Raw genomic sequence first — 21,136 nt, forward strand, 5'->3', positions numbered from 1 at the left:
AGAGCAGGTAGGAAGCAGCCACCAAGAGCCCGGTGTTTATTGCTGAGGCTTTCCTGGAACTGGGCGGGCAGGTGTGTGCTGCCCAGGGCCTCCCCCTACTGCTGAAGTCTGTGCAGGCGAGCGGACCACCCTCCCAGCTGGGAGAAGACAGGGCGAGAGCCAGCAACAGCCCCCAGAGCGAGTCGGGCAGGGTGGCTGCGGCCAACAGCAGGATGGCCCTTCAGGCCCACGTCTCGGTCTGGAAACGCAGTGTCCGCTGCAGCCGGGCGAGGTAGGCGGCCGCATCGGGGCTAGAGAGCCCGCCCTCCTCCCGGAAGATGGACAGCAGGGTGTTGGACACATCGGCCGGCATGTACTTGGCGTTGCTGGAGGGGCAGGAGGGGCAGGAGGGACAGCGCTCAGCATAGCCGGCGTCCCCAGGGGCCCGGCCCTCCAACCACCCGCGGCCCAGGCTCACCCTGCCAGGTAGAAGTGGGCGCCCCGGCCCTCCAGCAGCTCCCACACCAGCGGCCCGAACGCCCGGAGCCGGTGCTGCACGTATACCTTCTGCTCCTGCGGGACGGGGGACGGTCTGAGTCTGCACCTGGGCGTCCCTCTCTGCCCCCCGCCCGGCACACACACCTGGTCTCGGGAGAAGGCCGTGACCAGAGTCAGGCAGCCCCTCGCCTGCAGCTGCTTCCACTCAGCCTCCCAGTAGAAGTCCTGGTCCTGCCGGCGGCAGCCGAAGAACAGCACGTTTCCTGGGGGGAGGGAGGCGGGGAGAAGGGCCTGAGCCAGGACCTGCACTCGGGGGCTCAGCCGGCCACCTCCCTGTCCCAGACTCTGCTCACCGGTCTCGCCCTGGGCCACTCGCTCCTGGATGGCTGCTCGGAAGGGGGCTACGCCGGTGCCAGGCCCCACCATGATCACAGGCACGTCTGGCGTCTTTGGGAACGTCAGGCCCCCAGACCGCACCCACAGGGGTACCCGGACAGGTCCTATGGTGTGAGGGAGGCGGCTTGAAGAGGCTCGCAGGGCCAGGGCCCAACCCCCCACCCCGAAGAGCCAGGGTCACCTTGCGCAGGGTCCAGGGACGCCAGCCAGCTGGAGCAGAGGCCACGGCGGGGCTCCCGGAGGCGGGTCTGGTACTGCACCACGGCCACCAGGATCTGCAGCCGCGAGGGGTGGGCCTGGGGGAGCGGAGAGTGGGCGCCCTGCCCTTGGGGTGCCCCCGCCCCAACGAGGCCGGCCCCTCCTCTCTCACCCGCAGAGAGGAGGCGATGGAGAAGGCCCGAGGCCGGATCAGGGGCACCAGGTCCAGCAGGTAGTCTGGGGGGATGGCAGCAGCCGTGTGGGGGAAGTCGCACAACACCTGGGGGGAGAGCAGCAGGGAGCCTCGGCTGCAGCGAAGGTCCCAGCCCGCTCGCCAGCCGACGCCCTCCCCTGGGGTCATCCTGCGGGCCGCAGGCGCTCCCCCGGCCCCCGGCCCCTGCCCACCTCCACAGCCTCCCCGCAGCCCCTGCTCGCCTCCAGGGCCTCCCCGGCCCCTGCCCGCCTCTACGGCCTCCCCCGGCCCCCGCCCGCCTCCAGGGCCTCCCATGTCCCGTGTCCGCCTCCAGGGCCTCCCATGTCCCGTGTCCGCCTCCAGGGCCTCCCATGTCCCGTGTCCGCCTCCAGGGCCTCCCATGTCCCGTGTCCGCCTCCAGGGCCTCCCATGTCCCGTGTCCGCCTCCAGGGCCTCCCATGTCCCGTGTCCGCCTCCAGGGCCTCCCATGTCCCGTGTCCGCCTCCAGGGCCTCCCATGTCCCGTGTCCGCCTCCAGGGCCTCCCATGCCCCGTGTCCGCCTCCAGGGCCTCCCATGTCCCGTGTCCACCTCCAGGCCCTCCCCCGGGCCCTGGCCCCAGATCCAGGCGCATCCCCAGCTCCTGCCCTCCCCCGGGCTCTGGCCCAGTCCCAGGCGCTCCCCCAACTCCTGCCCGCCTCCAGGGCCTCCCCTGGCCCCTGCCCGCCTCCAGGGCCTCCCCCGGCCCCTGCCAACCTCCAGGGCCGTCCTGCGGGGTCGGGTGCAGTACTCGCACAGCTCCTCCTGGCCCCGTGCAGAGCCAAACTCCCGCAGCTTCTCCCGCTCCAGCTCGTGGGGGGAGAGACAGGCCAGGAGTTCAAAGAAGGAGCGGCGGGGGACGCTGGCGATGTCCAGGTACTGGGACACGAAGCGCCGCACGGAGCAGGGCTGTGGCAGCCGCGCGGGGCAGGCGACACCTGCAGGGGATGGGACGCTGTGGGGCGGGGACACGGGGATGCGGGGACAGGGCGCCGGGGGGGGGGGGGGGGGGGGGGGGCACGGGGGAGTGCAGTGTGCAAGCGCCTCGGTCTCGGAGGCTCACCCGGCTCCCGGGGCTGCAGCGTGAAGTGCTGCTCGGGGTCCAGGCCCAGCGCCTGGCAGAACTGCTGGACGTGGCTGGCTGTGTTCTCGGGCTGGATCAGCACCACGTCTCCGGCTGCAAAGCTGTGGGGAAGGGACAGCCAGGGCCTGGGGAGGGGCCCGCCTGCGGGGGGAGGATGCTGGGGGCTCCAGGAAACCGCAGAGGAAGGAGGCGGGGGAACAGGGGGGCCAGGGGGCCCCTGGACGGGTGGGTCCTGCCTCCCCAGCTGTCATCTCTGCTCTCGGCCCGACATGCGCCAGCGTTGGGAGAGGAGTGGCTCAACCCCGGACCGTGGCTCCCTCATGCAGCCCTGACTCCGCGGGGCCCCGGGGCCGGCCCGCACCTGATCCCAGAGTCCGAGATGTCGAACTCAATCAGCCGCACATCCTGGAAGTGCGAGGGCCCCGTGACCCTCTGATTGCTGACCATGGGTGCCGGGAACGGCTGTAGCTCTGAAGGGGGTCCCTGAGGGTCTGTTCCGGCCACACACAGCTCTTCAGGGCCCGAGCTGGGGGTGTCCTTTAGGAACTGCAGGGTGAACTTGGAGGGCCAACTGTGAAGGGGCAGACACTCATCAGACCGCTGGCCAGGTCTGCTGTGCCAGTGGGTGCCACCCCACGGCCACACTTACGGGACTCCAGGAGGGCTCAGGTCGAGGTTCAGAGGCACAGAGAGCGGCCCCAGCACCTTCTCCCACAGATCCTGCAGCCAGGGGTCGATGGCGGCGTCGGGCCTGCAGAGAGCAGGTCACACCGCTCTGGGGACCCTGCTCCCGTCCGGGCCCACAGGAGGGCACCCCCACCCTGCGACCCACTCACCCCAGCTCGTGCTGGTCATCACCCAGGCACACAGGCAGCAGGGCGCTGCCCCCGAGCTGCAGCAGCCGGCGATGCAGCTTCTTGGCCACGAAGTTGAACCTGCAGAGAAGACAGCCGGTGCTGGCCCCGGGCCTGCAGGTACGGGAGGCACACGCCCAGAGGACTGCACAGGGTGGAGGCTCCCAAGGCTCCGCAGGTTCCTTCGCTGGCTCCCTGAAGGACAGCGCCTCCCTGGGAGGAGCAGAAGGGTCTCTAACCCGCCCCATGGGTGTGCCCGGCAGTGGGAACAGACGTCTACACTATGCACTGAACAAAACCCCCAGACCCTTCCCAGACGAGGGTCACAAGGCCACCCACTTTCCGTCCTTTTCACCCGGACAGCTGCAGGCCTCAGGCTGCATCTGGCTCTGGAGGCGTCTGTGCCCAGCGACCCCTCCCTCAGCTCCGAGCTGTAGACTTAGGGGTTTTAATGTTTCAGGAGCCCCACGCTATGTGTACCCTTGAACACAAAGCTCTCAGTACTTCCCTGGGAATAGTGCAAAGCGACAGCACTCTGCTCAGGACACAGGCGTGCCGCGACAATGGTGAAAGGAAGCAAAGCAGAGGTGGCCACGGAATGGCTCCCAGGGGCCGGGCTCTTTTGCACCCTGCCTGCTCACACCTCCCTGTTCTCCGTGCTCGTGGTAAGCTCGAATCCCTCCTCAAAGGCTGCTTATGAAGGCAGGGTGAGCCGGGGTCCCCTGTTGCCCTACATCACGTGTTGACAGAGGACGCTGGCTCAGCCCCTGGGGTCTGGCTCTGGCCCTGCCTGGACCGTGTCGGGCGTGGCCCCAGCCAGGCTCCCCCCGCCCCCCCCACTGGCTGCCCTGCCCACTTCCTGCATGAACCGGCCTGTCTTTCAAGCCCAGGGCTTCTGGCCATGAAGAAGGTGGCACCAAGGAGCATCTGTGGGGCCAGGACGTGTGGCCAGGGCCACAGCCTCGCGGGAGCGCCCTGGGGGCTGGGTCACGCACCCTTCCGCCAGGACACCGTGTGGATGCGGGGTCAGGCCCTCCCTCCCTTACTCACTTGGTGTAAGACGAGTCCCCGAGACCCAGGACAGCGAAGTCCATCTGACAGAGGGCAGTGGACGGCAGACTCCTCCGGAAGATGAACCTCCAGAAACTCTGCAGTGGGAGAGGGGAGCTCAAGGCCTCTCCTGGGCTCTGCTCTCCTACCTAACGCTTTTGTTATTACAACAAGACCGCTTCTTCTTGTTCTACTGTAGTAGTGAAAAAGTTGGGGAAAGGCACAAAATGGTAAAGCGGAAGAATACTACCCTGGCACCAGTGCCAGAGCTGGGCTCCAGTGCTGCCCGCAGAGGGCTGGGGGAGCCTGGCGGGGCTGTCACCAGCGGGGCAGCTGCTGGCCTGCCCCCCACTGCCCAGCGTGCGGGCAGCACGGCCCGGCAGCTCTCAGCCCCGCCTCGGGCCTCACGGCAGACCCCCAGGCCCCTCTCGGGTCTGGCTCCCCTCCTCAGGGGAATCTTCCCTCCTGGGCCTGGAGCTGCAGGCCATCAGGCTGCCCTGTGCCTATGCCCCGCCCCCGCAGGGCCAGCTAGGTCCCACACTGCCCTCCCTCCCCGGGGGCGCCCTCGCCTCCATGCGGCCACTCGTCCCAGGCGGCCCCCAGGTCGGCGCCCAAGTCCCTCTCCTTCCCTGACCACAGGGTCACCACTGGGCAGCCTGTGCGGGAGCGCCGCCCATTCCACGCCTTGGCCTGGTCTTCCTGCAGGCCCAGAGGGGCTTCTGAGATCTCCTGCTTAGATCTTGTCTCCTGAAGGCTGTGGAAAGCCTCAAGATATTTCCTGAGAAAGGGTCCAGGGATGATGAGCTTCTCATGGCTTAGGTGTCAAAATGCTGGGCTTCCCCTTGCACCGCTGGCAGACAGTGGGGCACACTTCAGGCTGACACTGTCTTCTTCAGGCCCCTGAAAGTTTGCTCTGAGCTGGTCCAGCTGGGTGGGCACTGCTGGGAAGCCAGTGTCCCTCTGGGCCCTGCCCTGTCCCCAGACACCTGGGCACTCTGCACTTCCAACAGCTGAAACCCACACGAGTCGGGTGTTAGCGGGAGCCCGGTTCACACCCCGCCAGCCCTTCCTGGGCACATGGCGGGTTTGAGGGCTGGAGACCCAGCCTTCAGTCCTGTTGACACTTTCTGTGGTGATTCCCTCACCACTCTCGTTCCTGCTGCGGGGCTGCTGGGAAAATCTTGGGCTCCTGATGTCATCTTTCTTGTTCCCTAACTTTGTTATGTTTTCTGGGAGATTTTCTCAACATTGTCTTCTGACCTGGCATCATTTTAGGGTGGTCTCCTCAGCTCCTGCCCTGCCCAGGCTTTGCGTTTCTGGCACCAGGCTCGCCCACCCCTTGCAAATGGAGCTCTGCTCTGCCTGTTCCTCTGGTTCTGCGTGTGCTTCTCTTGGTCCCCGTCCTTCCCAGTGGTCTTTCCTTGAGCCCGTGGTCATTCTTTGTGGTCTGTGCTTCAGAAGATGACAGAAAACCCCAAGTTTGGGCCTGTCACCAGTGGGTTTCTTGGCCAAGGGGGGGCGAGGCTCGGCGGATGGTGACAAGGAGGCTGGGGTCTCCTAGGCCTGTTCTGCGCTGGGTTGGGAGGGCCCCATCCTGACTCCCTCCATGGTGTCCATCCTGGCATCCGGCCCTCCTGTAACCACCCTCATCCCGGTGTGACCATCACCACGTTGATGCTGTTAACTTCCACTGTAAAGTCAGGACCTCTGCCAGCTGACCTGATGGAGGTCTTTATCCCCCGCCCCTTCCACACCCTGGTCTCTGACATCCGCCACGCGCCGCCTGCCTTGCTCTCCCCAGAGCTGCCTCCTCTCCTGCACCTCCTCCTGTGCTGGTATGCCCACTCCAAGCCTGTTCTTCAATCTTCTGCCTTTTGCACCTACCAGCATTTAAACACGCCTGGGTTTCTCTATCTCACAACTATTCTGTTTAACTCCTTAACCCCACTCACAGCATAAGCGTTTTTGAATTGTTTCATGTGCAGACGTCCTTAAACGCTTCCCTGCTCGAGGTTGCCAGCCGTCCCTTTGCTGACCTTACTTCATTTCCTTGCAGCTTTGAGCGCCAGAAACCATCCTCTGGAGACAGTCACCCCTCTGCCCTCGACCTTGGAGATGGTCCACTCCCTCTTCTCGCTGCTGGGGCCACTTTCCTGCCCCTCACCGGCTTTTCTCCTCCTTCCACGCCTTTGTCTTTAAGGGCAGCCCGTCCTGGGGCAGGGAGGCACTTCCTTCCTCTCGCCTCCATATTTTGGCCACTGCGACATGTGCGTCCACCAAGGATCCTCCCTGGAGCTCCAGGCCGACTGCGCGTCTCCACCTGGACAACGTCCGGGCATCTTACCCTTCTGATTCTCTTACTTCTGTGCGTGGACTCACCATCCGTCCTAGTACCTAGGCCCAAATCGCTGTCTTAATTCTACCTTCTTTCTGATCTTCGAGATTCGATCCCACGATTCCATGTTCAATCAACTCTACCTTCTTAACACCTCTGGAGGGCGTCTGCTCCACTCTGCTCTGCCACCATCCGGCCTCGAGCCTCAGGCTCTTGGCTGCGTTGCGCCCAGCTCCCACCACCACCCTGGTTCCTGCTCTTCTGCAGCCTGCTCCCCCGGCAGACAGGGGCTGCTTTTGCTAGAATACACATGTGACTGCATCACCCCATGGGTTCCAGGCCCTTCATTTCAAATCCTTCTGCCTCCCTGTGGCTGCTGACCTCTTTGGGATCCAACCTGGCTGCCTACTCCTCTTCTTCCCTCCAAGCCTGACTCATTCCTTGGTTTGACCATCCTGAACCGCTTTCCACTCTTCCATGGCTGGGCTCTTCTCCTCTTCTGCAGACGTTGCTCCCTCTTGCCTGGTGCCTGGCTGGCCCCAATTATCCTTCAAGACTTAGCCTAGCCTCTTTTCTTCCAGAAAGGTCTCTCTGAACCTGCAGATTGATGGAGGCAGCCCTAACTAATGCTCCCATTAACATCAAGCACTTTCTGTTAGAGCATGCATTTTTCTGGCATTGTAACTACCCATTAAACTCTTGCTTTTGCTATGTTTTGAGTTTCACGAGGGTAGAAATGTGACTACTGGGTTCATAGCTGGATTCCCAGCACTAGATTATGCTTGGAATACAATATGTGCTCAAAAGATGGTCAAAGAATGGCAAAATGTTCCCTGAAGGTGAGCTTTGAAATACACACAAGACCCATACCAGATTTATATACAGCCCTGGGAAAAACATGAAAAGTTAAAGTGGTGCAGAGTTTATTAGGAAGGATACCCAGAACCCCCTGCTCCACCCAAAGATCTCCTCCAAAATCCACAGGAGAACAATTATTCACTGTGCTTCTCAAGGCTTTCCAGGCAATGAAAGGATCTGAGCCCCCGAGCACACTTCAGGTCAGCCTTACCTTCATGTTGTCCGGGGGGTCTCCTTGGCCTGTAGTTGCACAAACAAATATCACCAGGGGCTCATTAATCAGATTCACCTCAACAAAAAGACACATATGTAAGGCCTCGGGCTGTAATGGCCAGGCATCCTCCCAGCAGCCTGGCTCCCCTCCGTCTCTCAGAGGAATGGGGCAAAGGGACTCAGCGCTCGCGAGCTGCCGGCCTGCCTTCTCTTTCGGGCTCCCCTCCTACCGCTCCCCTGTCTCCATGCGTTAAACTGGCCGCTGCTCCCCAGCGTTCCCGGCCCCTAAATCTGCCGTAACGCAAGTGCCCGCTCTCAGACGAAGCGTAGCCCTCTGGGGTCGAGCGCTTTGGGGGCCAGCGCCCCAAGCCCGCCGGGTGTCCCCGCCGAGGTCCGAGGAGCCCTCACCACCGGGTAGGAGTCCAGGGCTTGCACCCGGCAGTTCAGCTGCCGGCGCCGGGCCTCGCGGCCCAGCCTCTCCGATACATCCTGGGCTGTGCCCGTTTGGCTGCCGAAGAGCACCAGGAGCCGTGAGCTCGGCATGGGCTGACCCCGGGGAACCCCAAACTCCTGACGTGACCCGCAGCACTCGCCACCAGCCCGTGGCCGCTGCGACCGGCTCCGACTTCCGACTTCCGACTTCCGGCATCGGCCGGAAGTGACGCCCTAGGGCCGCGCCCGGCGGGGCATGGCGTCCGAGCGCGGCGGGCGTCGGCGGGTGGCCTGTGAGGGGTCCCAGGTCGGGGCCGGGGGATCGGCCGCGCGACGGGGCCGAGGGCCGGGGCAGGTGGGGCCGTTTGCTGCCTCTCGTTGGCCGCGGCGGCGGCGGCGGGCGCCAGCGAGGCTAGGAGGGCGCGGCTGCGTAGCCCGGCAGCTGGGACGCTCGGCCGGGCCCCGGCCTGCGCCCAACCGGCGCGATGCTCTTCTCGCTCCGGGAGTTGGTGCAGTGGCTGGGCTTCGCCACCTTCGAGATCTTCGTGCACCTGCTGGCCCTGTTGGTGTTCTCCGTGCTGCTGGCCCTGCGTGTGGACGGCCTGGCCCCTGGCCTCTCCTGGTGGAACGTCTTCGTGCCCTTCTTCGCTGCTGACGGGCTCAGCACCTACTTCACCACCATCGTCTCCGTGCGACTCTTCCAGGATGGAGAGAAGCGGCTGGCCGTGCTCCGCCTTTTCTGGGTCCTCACAGTTCTCAGCCTCAAGTTCGTCTTCGAGATGTTGTTGTGCCAGAAGCTGGTGGAGCAAACGCGAGAGCTCTGGTTCGGCTTGATCACGTCTCCGGTCTTCATTCTTCTGCAGCTGCTCATGATCCGTGCCTGCCGGGTCAACTAGCCTCGCAGAAGATAGGCTGGAATGCTGGGACCCACGCCGAGTCCCCATGTCTACCACACCAGAGGAGAAATCTGAGTCTGAGAGCCAGCTTGTGCCCTGATGCGTGCCTGGTTTTCAGTCAGTCATGTCTGAAGTTGTTCCCTCAGCTGGGCTAAAAAGAGCAGCCTTGATTCTGAAAGTGTATTCTCTCTTATTTTACGCTTTGAATCTTGAACTGAGATCCCTAGAAGGATCCTGAGAAGGCCAGACAATCCTGAACTCCTGACAGAAACTGCATATAAGTAAAATATCCTGATGGGCTCTTGAGTATTTTCATGGATCCTGGCAAAGTACGCCGTGTGCAAAGGCTGCAAAGCCGGACTCGGGGTTTGCCCTGGCCAGCACTGCTGACCTGAGTGCTTGCTGTCCCCACCTCCCCAGACAAGACTTTCTTAGATGCTTGAGCTCTAAAAAGTGTAAACCAGCTTGTGTCTTCTCCCCAGTGGCACTGTGGAGGATGGCTTTTTCTTCATTCCAGCCCAGGCAGACAGGAGGATGTTGAATAAGTGTGACCGGACCCTATCCAGAGATCTGTCGCCTGAGAAAAGAACTCGCTTTCAATGCACTGCTTGGCTTCCTGTCCCCAGCTTTCCCACCACCTTGTGGCCAGCAGTGTTAGTGCACCTGAGACATTTAGGCCACTAAGGGACCAGAGAGAGGAACAGGTGTTCTGGTGTGAATAGGCAATGAGGCCTACACATGGGAAGTTTGCAGTTGGTCTCAGCCCATGCTTGTCACTCTGAGGGCTTTGGTTTGATGCCAGTTAGGTGCCAAATGAGAACATTTGCTGAGATGAAAATAAAATAAGAGAATGTTTTGCTGAAACACACAGTGGTTGCTTGCCCTTTTGAGGGTTAATGCTGAGATGCTCCCTGCCGTGTGGTGTACATGGTTACAGAGCTGAGGTTGTAAGAGAGGGCTGAAAGTTGGCTCGAGCCTTCTGGGTGAATGGGAGGGTAGTTCCCTCGGAGAAAATCCCTGCTTCCTCCCTGGGGAGCCAGAGTGAAGACAACCCCCCGGGGGTGGGCCCATGTTGAGGACTTAACAGGCAGCTTGTGTGACATCAGAGTCTCTGTAGGCCTTGCTGACCTGCAGAGCAGGAGTCAGCAGACTATGACCCGGGGCCTGTTTTTGTACTGCCCTTAGCTAAAAATAACTTATATTTTCAAAGGGTTGTAAAAACAATGTGACAGAAATGAATGTGGCCTGCAGTGTACAGGGCCTTTCAATCTTGGCACGGTTGGCCTTTGGGTCAGATCACTCTTGGGTGTGTGTGTGTGTGTGTGTGCGCGCGCGTGCGCGCGCAGGGAGAGGTTGTCCTGGGCATCATAGAGTGTTCGATGGCACCCCTGATCCCCACTTACCAGATGCCAGGAGCACCCCTCACATGTGACAGCCCAGTGTCTCCAGACATTCCCAAATCTCCTGGAGGAAAAAGCTGTTGCTAGTAAGAACTGCTGGACTAAATTACCCCCTGTCTTGCCCATGTTTTCTGGACTCTTGTTCTAGGATGGATGCTGCATGGCCTGAACCACTGAGATGCTTGAGTTGGAGGCTCGTCTAGTTTGTGCCACAGCTACAGAAATGTCTCCTACCCAGCATCGGCATAACCTGTGTCAAAACCAGATACAAACTGACCCTTGGGGTTGGGTTTCCTTTTAATGTTATTTTTAGTTTGTGTGTTTTATCACTGTCCTGTTGAATTCTGGTAGTTTAGGTAGTCCTGTCAGCATACAAGGGATGAGTGCAAAATGTTCAGCTTCCTTCCGGGAAGGTGATTTAAGGAGAGTCCTGACGGAACACTTGAGCCCTGGAAGGCTGAAATCCAGTTTCTTTTCTCCAGCTGGATAGACTGGGCTGTTACAAGTACTGTTATTGCAGTGATAGCTGCAGACTGCCATGGGACATGGAAGTGGAGAAGGGCCTCTGAATTGAAACCTGCCCTGGGTCTTTGCAGAGGCCCAGGTGCTCTTGGAGCCTGGTCTCTGAAAAGTGAGTGTAGCGAGAGGCAGTAGTGTCATTTGTGAACATCTGTTGACTGTAGGCAGGTGATGGAAAGGCAGGGGACAGTTGTCCTTGCCCATGCCCCCAATTTGTCCTCCTCGCCTTGGCTCCAGCAGGCCTGAAAGAACTCTGTGCAGCTCTCCTGGAGCAGTGAACTTCCTCCTGCAAGTACACAGAGAAGGTGTGCCCTCAAGGGCAGCGTTGGGATGGGGGCGGTTCATCAGGTGAATGGAACGTGTCCCGGCTATTATTGCCCTGTCTGCCTTGGAGCGCTGTGGGCCTGCTCGTGTGCCTTACGGGCTTCCACACTCCCGTTCGTGTTTGGTGTGCCCTGGATGACCAAGGGTGAATAGTTTCCACTACTTGTCTGGGCAACAAGAGTGGATTCTAGGGACCGGCAAAAACCAGAGATTCCTGAGAAACCGATTACTCCGCACTGGGTGGGGCTTCAGCCCTTGGTATCTCCGCTAAGTCCCGCGGGAGACCCAGGACCGCAGGTGGGCAGTCCTTAGACCCATAGGCACCTGGGCCAGGAAGAGGGAGGCTGGCGTACAACCGGCGTACCGCTCACGGGAGCGGGACAGCCTTCCAGTCCTGGGTTGGCCCTTCTTCCACTGCGCTTTCCCTGGGATAACAGGCGGACAGACCAAGAGCAGCCAAGGTGAACCGCGACGCGGGGCCCAGGCGTCCGGCCGGCCTGCCAGCGGGGCAGAACCCGCCCCCTCCTGGCTCCGCCTTCTGGGCGCGGCGAGCCCAGAGAGCAGAGGCGGAAGTGTGGGCCTCCCTGGAGGGGCGTGAGGCGTCACGGGCGTGTCCAAGGGCCTCCCCAATAGGGACCCACTCCGGGGCTGGGCGCTGTCCACTGAGGTCGGCGGGAGGGCGGGGTCGAGGAGAACGCTTTCCAATCAGCGTGGCCGGCTATCCTCCCTGCCATAGGTGGGGCCGCGGGGCTGGGGCGGGCCTGAACGGGCCTCTCCCCCAATGGGCGGTGGCCCGGGGGTGTGGCAGCTGCGCGAAGGCCGGCGGCGGGCGGCGGCCGCAGTCCTCGGCGCGCGCTGGATCCGGCGGCCACTCCGCAGCATGGCCGGCTTGGGACGGCCGGGCCCAGCGCCCCGCGCCGCGATGCCTGCCTGGAAGCGAGAGATCCTCGAGCGAAAGCGGGCTAAGCTGGCGGCCTTGGGCGGGGGCGCGGCGCCGGTCGCTGGGGCTGGCGCGACGGAGACCGCTGGGCCGGTGACCGAGCCGCTGGTGCTGGCCGAGAGCCTGGGCCCGCTGCGCGAAAACCCGTTCATGCGGCTCGAGTCGGAGCGGCGGCACGGGGCGCGGCGCGCCGGGGGCGCGGGCGCGGCGGGGCCCGGAGCGCGGCCCGCGGAGCAGCTGCTGGAGCTGTACTGCCGCGTGCCCGGCGTGCGCACCATCCGCGCCGACAACATCCTCATCATCGAATCGGAGCCCGGCTTTCCGCCCGGGCCCGCGCCCAGCCCGGGCCTCGGTCCCGGAGGGACCGCCCGCATCCGCGCCGCGGAGGTGCTTGTGTACGAGGCACCGCCGACGCCCGGCCGCGTCAGCCGCCTGCTCCAGAAGTTCGACCCGCCGGCCGCGCCGCGCCGCCGCGGGAGCCCGGAGCGCGTCCGCCCCGCGCCGCCACCCTCTCCCGGCCCGGACGTTCCGCGCGTGGGCGAGCGCGCCGCCTGCTTCCAGTCCGATCCGGAGCGCTGCGGCTCAGGCCTTGGCCCCGGGCCCCGGCGCAGCGGCTTCTTGCACAAGACTAGCAGCAACTCCTTCACTGTCCACCCTCGGGGCCTGCGCCATAGTGCGGGCACTCGCCCACTCCCCAACGGGCCCCTGGCCCCGGAGTCCCGGGCCGGCGCTGCCAACGGCTTTGAGGGCTCCGCGCCTGAGCCAGGCGAGTGGAAGCCAAAGGTGGAGTCGGGGGAGGCCCCCGCTCACCAGTCCCCCAGCCCGGCGACCCCCAGTGCCACTCCAGCCGCGGCTCCGGCCTTGCCCACGCTCAGCTCTTCCAGTGCCACTCCCAGCCAGCGCCAGTGGGTCTCCGCGGCCACCAGCGCCAATGACTCCTTCGAGATACGGCCGGCCTCAAAGCCAGACATGGGCAGGATCCCTGCCGGGGACCTCCAGGCCCGGGCTCTGGCTAGCCTTCGAGTGAACTCTCGAAACTCCTTTGTAGTCATCCCCAAGCGCAAGACCTCTGGGGCTCCTCCTGGGGAAGGGAGGCGGTCCGTGGCGCCTCCAGAGGAAAAAGTTGGCTGGGCCTCCCAGCACCCAGAGCATGAAGCCCAGCAGGTACCTGGAGTGGATGGTGTGTTTGCAGGTGGGAGGAGCCCCCCCAGAATCGTGGAGGGGGGCAGCCCTGCTCCAGCTGCTACCCTTGTGGACCCTGCTGTCAGGTGGCAGGGGCCGCCCTCACCACCCCCATCTCCACGGGCCGCCGCTGAAGCTGAGCCCGCCCAGGGCTTCCAGACTCCTGGCTTGGCCAAGAACGGCAGGGAGCCTAGGCGGCCAGGGTTGCCCATCACTTTCATTGATGAGGTGGACTCGGAGGACGAGGTCCCCCAAGAAGCCAAACTGCCCTGCTCCGGGGCTGGTGCGCCTCCCCAGTACCACCCGCATCCGACCAGGCCTGGGTCCTTGTCAGAGCTCCAGCATCGGGGTGGCAACACCTTCACAGTGGTGCCTAAGAGGAAGCCAGGGGCTGTGCAGGCCAACGGCGAGGCCAGGCCAAGGGAGGCTGAGGAAGACGAGCCAGGCAGAGCCTCGGAGCCCCCCGCTGCCGCAGGGACCTCACTGAAGAAGCGCTACCCCACTGTGCACGAGATCGAGGTGATCGGCGGCTACCTGGCGCTGCAGAAGTCTTGTCTCACCAAGGCCGGCTCCTCGAGAAAGAAGGTGAGTGGTGGGGGCAGAGTCCACAGAGGGAGGGGGAGAGGTGGCAGGTCACAGATCTGTGGGTGTAGCCTGTGGCCTGCTTCCAGGACACCTGGGCTGGGTGTGGGATGGCGTCTGCGTGGACCAGAGGGCGCTGGTGGCTGTGCGCGCTCCAGGAGAGTCTGGGCTGGGGGCGTCGCTGGCACGCGTCCCAGTGGGATCCTAGGGACCCAGGGGCTCTGTACACTGAGGCTGGTGGGTATGGCGGGTCTAGCCAGGGCCGTGTCTTCCTGTTGACGCTCGTGGCTTTCTCTGGAATTGGCTGGGCAGTCCTGTCCCAGGTGGGCCCTGGCTTCGAGGAGTGGCCTGGCATGTTCTTCAGGTCCTGGCCTGTGTCCTGGCCTATGCAGGTAGCAGGGGCCAGGGTGGAAATGAGAAGGGGCAGGAAGCCCTTTGATTTGGATGGGGTGGGACTCCTACTCTCAGCTCCCCAGAGAGCATACCGGCTTCGCGCTTAGCAGGACTTGGCTTTGAGTGAGGGTTGACCGAGCCCTTGGCGTGTGGCAGGCTGGTCTGAGCCTGGGGTGAGCTGCTGGGGAGCGATGAAAAGGCTGCCCTCACTGGGGAGGAGAGGCCAGGTGCAGGGCCAGGAGCCTTCTTGGAGCCTCAGTGCCTGGCGTCTTGGCGGCCTGGCACCCCCTGGGCACAGGCGGACGTTCCTCACTTTCTTCCCGGCCCTTCCGGCAGCAGTGTGTTACCCCGGGGCGGATTCCAAGGCCAGCTCCACAGGACTGCGGTCAGCAGGTGCTGCGGGCAGATGCACTCTCCCCGGGTCGGCCTCTCTTTCTCTGCTCGTTCTGAGGCTGCCTCTGCCCTTCGCCTCAGTGTCTTCGGGACCGTGGGGGGCGGTGACGTGGTGTCGCCGGAGCCCCCTTGCCTGCTGTCCTGCTGGCGCTGTCTCATTAGACGTGGCGCCTCGCCTGCCTGCTTCCTTTCCACTTCCTGCCTCAGGGTCGGCCTTGGCACTGCCCTTGCTCCCTGTATCACCCTCTCCTGCTGTTCCATCTGCCTGGTCAGGCATCCGCGCCCATCCCCCGCCGCGCTTCCGGCGCCCCCCACGCCTGCCCTGTCCTGCCCGCCTGACCTTACCTCACCCTCTGTCCGGGCCCTCCGGCAGCCACGGTCACAGCCCCACCCCCATGCCTGTTCTCTCCCCCGTCTGCTCCTTCGTCCTGACCCTTGGCCCCAACTGCTGCTGGAGGCTCTTTTCCCCTGCTGGCCTCGGGTGGTGGAGGCAGTAGCTCCCGCCCTGCCGTGCAGAGGGTGGGCCCGAGGCCAGTGGAGGTCACGGAGCTCTCTGTTGAGCCCCCCGTCCCAGCCCCAGGGCCCTCACACTGGGAGCCTGCCTGCTGCTTCCTGGGTCCGGAGGGCTGCAGCCCAAAGCCTGGGGGCAGGGCTGTGGGGGTCGCCTGTGGTTGAGTTGCGGTGAGAAGGAGGGGAGGAAGTTACGGGAGGAAGCAGGCCCCGGCCTGGCCTGGCCCTCGGACCAACCTGGTCCCTACCCCAGTGCCAGCCCCATGGGTTGGGGGTCCAGATGGATGGTGCTTCACATGGCCGAGCGGTCTGGCTTGGGCCCCGTCAGAGCAGCACGCAGTGCTGCGGGCGGTTTCTGCCTGGGCAAGCACCAGCTGCCCTTTCCAGGAAGAGCGGAACGCCTGTCGGGTGGGACGGAGGCGTGGGGCCGCCCAGCCCCTCAGTGAGCTGGGCCACCCCGGCCTGGCCCCGCCCGCCTGCTGCCCCTGCGCCCTGGCTTCGGCTCGCCCGCTCCAGCCAGCCGGGACTTGATCGTTGTCCCGCCCCGCCAACCCCACAGTCCAGGGACGTGGGGGTCCGGAGGCCGGCAGGATGTCGGGGGCTAGACCACCGCCTCTTCCGGGGCACAGTGGGGCGCAGCTCCTCATGTGGGCAGAGGCTGCCGGTGACACGTCCGTGGAGGGCGCAGCCCTGCCCTGGGCTGTGGGCGCCCAGCCAGCCGTGCACACAGGAGCCGTACCTGGGGGGCTCACATGGCCCCCAGTTAGTTACCTCTGGGCAGAGGCACAGAGGCCTACCTCCCCTGCTGCCAGGGCCCGCTGGCTGCTGGGGGAGGGGTGGCCACGCCCTTCTCACCCCTGCCCCAGCCCTGGCTCCCCGGGTGGGGCAGCCTTCTGGGGTTGGCACTGTGGGCCTCTCCCCTCCCCTCTGACCTCCTCACTTGCCCATTGCCCGCCCAGCCCAGCTCGATGCCCGCAGGGCCTCAGCCTCGTGTCCAGGTCCAAGCCTCCAACCACCCACCCCCCCCTCTGGTTCTCAGGCCCCAGGTGCCACTGTCCTGGGGCACTGCTCCCCCACTGCCCCCCACCCCCCACTCGTCCGTGTGGTCTTTGTAGAGCCTGGGACTGCTGAAACAGGCCTGGACCCTCCTCTCAGCTTCCCCACTGATGGCGTTCGGGGCGGGGAGGCTGCCCTCGACTCAGGGCGTCTCTCCTGAGCCATCATGGGAACTCCTCTGGGGCCGCGCGGGTCCTCTGGGCCCCTGGAGCTTGGGCTGAGTGGGGGGCGGTGGGTGCAGGGGTACGGGGTGGGGCGGGTGCTCACCCCCGGCTGGGGCCGCTGGAGCCCAGCCCCCAGCCCAGACATGCAGGGTGGACACTGTCCAGTAACCGGCTGGGCGTGCCGGACGGGGTGCGGCGAGGGTGAGGTAGGCGGGGCCAGGACCCTCCCGCTGGCGATCCAGGGCAAAGTCCCCGCCGGTCAGCTGACCAGGCTTGTGCAGGTGCCTCTGGCTGTAGCCCCTGCCCGTTCTGTCCGCCTGGGGTCTGGAGACGGGGCCCCCCAACCCATGAGTCACGAGGTGTCCTGTGACCCACAGAACTGCGCTCACGCGGAGCCTGGGGACTGAAGGGGGGTGGGACGTGCGCTGCGGCACGCCCCAGCTGTCTGAGCCAGACCTGTGGGCACACCCCTCCTGCCCGGCCCTTGCCTGGCCAGGCCGTGCCAGGCTCGGGGCCTGCTTGCGCCCCCCCTCGGTGTCCCGCTGGCAGCCGGTCACGCGGACTGATGAGAGCATGCTAATCCTCCGGGCCCTGGACGCGGGCCCTGCCCTGTCCCCAGCGGGGGGATGGGCGCAGAGGGCCCAGGGTGCTCGGGGACGACCCTGTGTGTCCAGGGGCGCGCTCCCTGTGGGCCTGGGCCGGGCAGCCCCTTCCTGCTCTGGACTCCTCCTGGGGTCTTTGGCCCCAGGTCTCAGAGGGCCAGTTCCGGGGGCGGTGGAGGGGGGGTGGCCAGTTGACTCCACCCCCACAGGGGCCACGGAATCACCGCACACAGCTGCCAGGCGGGACGCTCCGAGTCATGGGCAGCCCCAACCCAGGGCAGGCCCCTGCCAGTAGGGAAGCTGAGTGCAGGAGGCTCCAGGCTTGCACCAGTGTCCCCGGCAGTGGGTGGGCACTTGTGGACTCTGGCAACCACCCTTGTGCCAGCTCTCTGTTCCGTTTGGCCTCCCAGGCGGGAGGGGGGCAGCGGAAGGTCCAGGTGGGGCCCGTCTGGGGACAGAACACCTCGATCCCGCTTTTACCCGGCCCTGGTGGTGGTCTGCCCGTTTCCCTGACTGCTTATCTGTGTGGACAGCTGCCGGGAGCCGGCACATGAGATCCCACCCGTGACAAGGTCATGAGGGAGAAAACCTGACGGGCAAGGCGGATCAGGTTTTCAGGGATTCCGAAAAACTGCCCCCAGTGCTCACCTTAAAGATGATATCTGTCTTTCTGATGCTTGCTTCAATAGACTACTCCCTAATTTCTGTGACACGGGTAGAAGGCCTTCCCCGATCTCTTTCCAAACAGAATCAACTTAGAACTTTAATTAATATGTCCGCCGGACGGTGGTATCCTATAAGATTATCCAGGATGAAAGGAGTGTTTCAATTTAGACCCCTTTGCTGGCATTCTAGCCTGCTTGGCAAATGCTTACTAATGCACATGACTGCTCACAACACCTTAATCATAAACAGCATAAAGAACCTGATCACACAAAAGGCCTTAATAGGCACAGAGCCCTTCGGGGGTGAGGAAGCCCTATTAGAGAACATAAAAATATTATTCTAAAAGTGTTAAAGATTTAGTTAAAGATTTAGAAAAATAAGACTTTAGAATTGTTAATTTTAACCACGAATGCTAAACAGGGGGTGCCTCACCGGAGCTGCAGAGTCTTTGTGTGGTAAACCTTTTAGATAAATTTAACTGATAACTTCTGCAAAAGGACTGACCCTTGTGTTCATTAAAGAATAGATTACGGAAAACAGCTTTGCATTCACCTAGGTCATAAAATGTCAATAGGTCCCAAGGCCAGAAGATAATGTACAAGACCCTCATAAACAAAGAAGTATGCAGAAAACACCCTGGTTTCTTGAAGAACAAGCTGATGTAATGTTAAACTATCTTCCCGTTAGAAATGTACTAATTTAGGGTATAAAAGCCAGGGTAAAAAATAACGCATTGCCACACTCTGCCAGACTCTGCTGCACCCCCCGTCTGGTCACTCTCTCTCTCTCTCTCTCTCTCTTCCTCTCTCTCTCTCTTCCTCTCTCTCTCTCTCTCTCTCTCCCTCTCTCTCTCTCTCCCTCTCTCCCTCGCAGACTTGGCCCTATCAAGGCTGGTCTCACATCTCTCTCTCGCCGACGCCATTCATCCTGAGGGTACCCCCTGGATCCTGCCGAGGCTGGACCCCGGCAGATGGCTGTGGCGAGGGCAGCAGCTCCTGGGCTCGGGACCTCTGCCCACTTGGTGTCTGCGGGCCAGGCAGAGGCGGGCAAGGCTGCCCACAGCTGTGTGTGCCCACAGGAGGTGGCAAGAGCCCTGCCCTTCGTTCTGGACCCTGGCTCAGCAGGGCAGTGCCGGCCGCTCCTGGGCAGCCCCGAGCATGTCCCCCAAGGCCGGGCCCTCTGCTGCCCAGGATCGCAAGCCTGACTCTTCTGAGACCCTTTCCCCTCCTGCTGTCCCCAGGCCCAGGGTTCTTCACCTGGGGGCCTGGCTGCCTCCTCGGCTCCTTCCAGGGGAAGAGGAGGAACTTGAGCTGACTGTGGTGTCCTGTGCCCTGGAGTTTAATATTTCGAGTTCCAGTAGGGCTGCTCGCATCTGCTGCGGGCAGGCGGCTCCCGTATTCATTACCACCCCGCCTGGCCGGCCGAGCCCCGCGAGCAGGCAGTGGGAGCCTGGCCCTGGGCCCCAGAGAGGGAGGGTCCGGACCCCACGGCCCCTCCCCGCCCGCAGCACAGACTGGGCTCGGAGGCCTGTGGGCGGAAAGGGGAGGACTTGCTTGGGCGTGGACTCCTGGGGCCTGCTGCGTGGACAGGGCGGGCAAAGAGAGAAGAGGGCCGCTGACCCCCACTCCGCGCAGCCTCCGGCTGCCTCTGTCTGCAAAATGGTGACGGCACTCGGTGCCCCCTTCCCGGGCCTGGCCCAGGGCAGTTGCCTGACTTCACGTGGGCCCTTGGGGGCCTGGCCCAGCAGTGGTGGTCTGTGCTGAGCAGGGCAGGCAGGATCATCCTGGTGCCTGGCAAGCTGGGACGTGAACTCAGGCCTGGAGGAAGGCCCCAGATGACAGGAGGGGCTGCTGGAAGCACAGAGGTGGGCTCCCAGGTGCAGCCTCAGCTGGACCTGCTCCTGCCAGGAGTCTCAGGCCGGGAGATGTGACTGGTGCCTTGCCTCCCTTGGGAGACAGACCTGCGACCCTGGGAAGCGCCTTGGAGGCGTCTGGAGACCCCCTGGCTTAGGGCTTTGGTGCAGCTGGGGTCTGGGCCTTGGGAGCGGTGGTCACTAGGAGTGAGGGGACCCTGAGGCCCGAGGGTCCAGGTGGAGGGTCTTCCCTGATGAGGGCAGCCCCCGCCGCGGGGCCGATGGAGTGCTGGCCTCCTGCTCTGGTCTGACATCCCACTGCACCCCGGGGGCCCCCTGCACCCAGCTCCGTCCAGCTGGAGGACCCCCAAGGCCTGCAGTGGGGCCTTCGCTGATGCGCCCCCTGCCCCCAGATGAAGATCTCCTTCAATGACAAGAGCCTGCAGACCACGTTTGAGTACCCCCCCGAGAGCTCCCTGCAGGAGGAGGAGGCGGAGGAGGAGGAGGGGGACGTGGAGGAGGATGCGGAGGCCTCTGGCCCTGACGGCGTGCCGGAGAAGCACCTCATGCTCTTCCTGCCCCGGGCCACGTTCGTGAGCAGCGTGGGGCCCGAGAGCCCACGGCTGCCGGACGGCAGCTCCAGTGAGTGCCTGTCAGGGTGGGCGGGCGGGCACGGCGGGGTGGGGCGGCCCAGGTCGTCGGACTGCAGCCACATGTCCACCTGTTTGGCCTGCAGGCCTGTCCAGCTACACGCCGAAGCACTCCGTGGCTTTCAGCAAGTGGCCGGAGCAGGTGCAGGAGCGAACTCCAAGAGTGGAGGAGGCCCCGCCCAAGGAGGTCATGGTGAGCAGGGCCGGGTGGTGGATGGGCACCCAGGGAAGATGGGCGAGATGGGGGTTCTAACGCCTGGACGTGCCCTTGATTGCCTCCACACCGCTCTCTCAGCTCACCCCCGCCGGTCAGAACGACCTCTCGGACTTCCGAAGTGAGCCAGCCCTCTACTTCTGACCTCCCGTCCTCCGACCAGCACGGCCAAGGCTGACGCCCTCCGGCCTGCCAGGCTCTGCCCACCCATGTGCCGCGCACGCTGCCTGGGGCCTCACAAGCAGGCCGGTGCTCAGGGCCTGAGCCGGGGGCGCCCGGGACTCCTGGCCCTGGTTTGCGGGCACTGCCTGTGGGGAGGGGTGGGTCCTGTCAGGTGTGTCCAGGTGGAGGCCGACGGGACTCGGATTTCCCCAGCCCACACCCCCACGTCAGCCACTGTTTCTGATGATCAGCAAGTCTCTCCCCGCCTGATGACGGACTCAATAAACAACACTGGATGAACTGCCTCTACCTTCCTGCATGGTCCTGGGCTGGGGAGAGGGGACGCAGGGGTGCTGTCTGCGAGGCTACATCGAGGCAGTGTGGGGGAGGCCACCCATCCGGGGTCGGATGGAGGACCAGCATGGACTTGTGTGCCCAGGGAGGTGGCCCTAAATGGCGCCCCACACCACGTAGCATGGCCCAGGCTCCTCGCCACTCCTGTGG

At 63.8% G+C, this 21,136-nt stretch overlaps 3 protein-coding genes across 6 annotated transcripts; 2 read left to right on the forward strand and 1 right to left on the reverse strand.

Moving 5' to 3' along the window:
* Nucleotides 1-10: 10 nt before the first annotated feature.
* On the reverse strand, nt 11-8,347 carry NDOR1 (NADPH dependent diflavin oxidoreductase 1). Of its 4 annotated transcripts, none has more exons than XM_065928012.1 (14): nt 8,104-8,347; nt 7,694-7,722; nt 4,290-4,387; nt 3,222-3,320; nt 3,035-3,136; nt 2,747-2,956; nt 2,365-2,486; nt 2,019-2,239; nt 1,244-1,351; nt 1,055-1,169; nt 831-977; nt 622-740; nt 458-552; nt 11-365 (listed from the first exon to the last, which is right to left on the reverse strand). In XM_065928012.1, exons 1-14 carry the CDS (start codon nt 8,342-8,344, stop codon nt 221-223), a joined length of 1,851 nt encoding a protein of 616 aa, XP_065784084.1. In that variant the 5' UTR covers nt 8,345-8,347; the 3' UTR covers nt 11-220. The 4 variants fall into 4 exon arrangements, with proteins under 4 accessions (XP_065784084.1, XP_065784083.1, XP_065784086.1 ...); XM_065928011.1 differs by having other exon boundaries at nt 2,365-2,510; XM_065928014.1 differs by having other exon boundaries at nt 7,694-7,771.
* Nucleotides 8,348-8,612: 265 nt separating this feature from the next.
* On the forward strand, nt 8,613-9,887 carry TMEM203 (transmembrane protein 203). The gene has a single exon (XM_065928015.1). It carries the CDS (start codon nt 8,613-8,615, stop codon nt 9,021-9,023), a length of 411 nt encoding a protein of 136 aa, XP_065784087.1. The 3' UTR covers nt 9,024-9,887.
* Nucleotides 9,888-10,426: 539 nt separating this feature from the next.
* Nucleotides 10,427-20,931, forward strand: TPRN (taperin). The gene is made up of 4 exons (XM_065928010.1): nt 10,427-13,973; nt 20,020-20,248; nt 20,343-20,449; nt 20,552-20,931. The coding sequence occupies exons 1-4, from the start codon at nt 12,048-12,050 to the stop codon at nt 20,612-20,614; spliced, it is 2,325 nt and encodes a 774-aa protein (XP_065784082.1). The 5' UTR covers nt 10,427-12,047; the 3' UTR covers nt 20,615-20,931.
* The last annotated feature ends 205 nt before the right edge of the window (nt 20,932-21,136 follow it).

Source organism: Muntiacus reevesi, chromosome 3, assembly GCF_963930625.1.
Source record: "Muntiacus reevesi chromosome 3, mMunRee1.1, whole genome shotgun sequence".
Lineage (NCBI taxonomy): Eukaryota > Metazoa > Chordata > Mammalia > Artiodactyla > Cervidae > Muntiacus > Muntiacus reevesi.

Excerpts from the sequence above, each read along its gene's own strand:
- TPRN (XM_065928010.1), top strand. The coding sequence starts at position 12,048 with ATGGGCGGTGGCCCGGGGGTGTGGCAGCTGCGCGAAGGCCGGCGGCGG. Across the intron at positions 13,974-20,019 it reads CCGGCTCCTCGAGAAAGAAG|ATGAAGATCTCCTTCAATGA; the intron begins GTGAGTGGTGGG and ends CCCTGCCCCCAG. Across the intron at positions 20,450-20,551 it reads CCCCGCCCAAGGAGGTCATG|CTCACCCCCGCCGGTCAGAA; the intron begins GTGAGCAGGGCC and ends CCGCTCTCTCAG.
- TMEM203 (XM_065928015.1), top strand. The coding sequence starts at position 8,613 with ATGCTCTTCTCGCTCCGGGAGTTGGTGCAGTGGCTGGGCTTCGCCACC.
- NDOR1 (XM_065928011.1), bottom strand. The coding sequence starts at position 8,344 with ATGCCGGAAGTCGGAAGTCGGAAGTCGGAGCCGGTCGCAGCGGCCACG. Across the intron at positions 3,137-3,221 it reads GATGACCAGCACGAGCTGGG|GCCCGACGCCGCCATCGACC; the intron begins GTGAGTGGGTCG and ends TGCTCTCTGCAG. Across the intron at positions 741-830 it reads AGTGGCCCAGGGCGAGACCG|GAAACGTGCTGTTCTTCGGC; the intron begins GTGAGCAGAGTC and ends CCCTCCCCCCAG.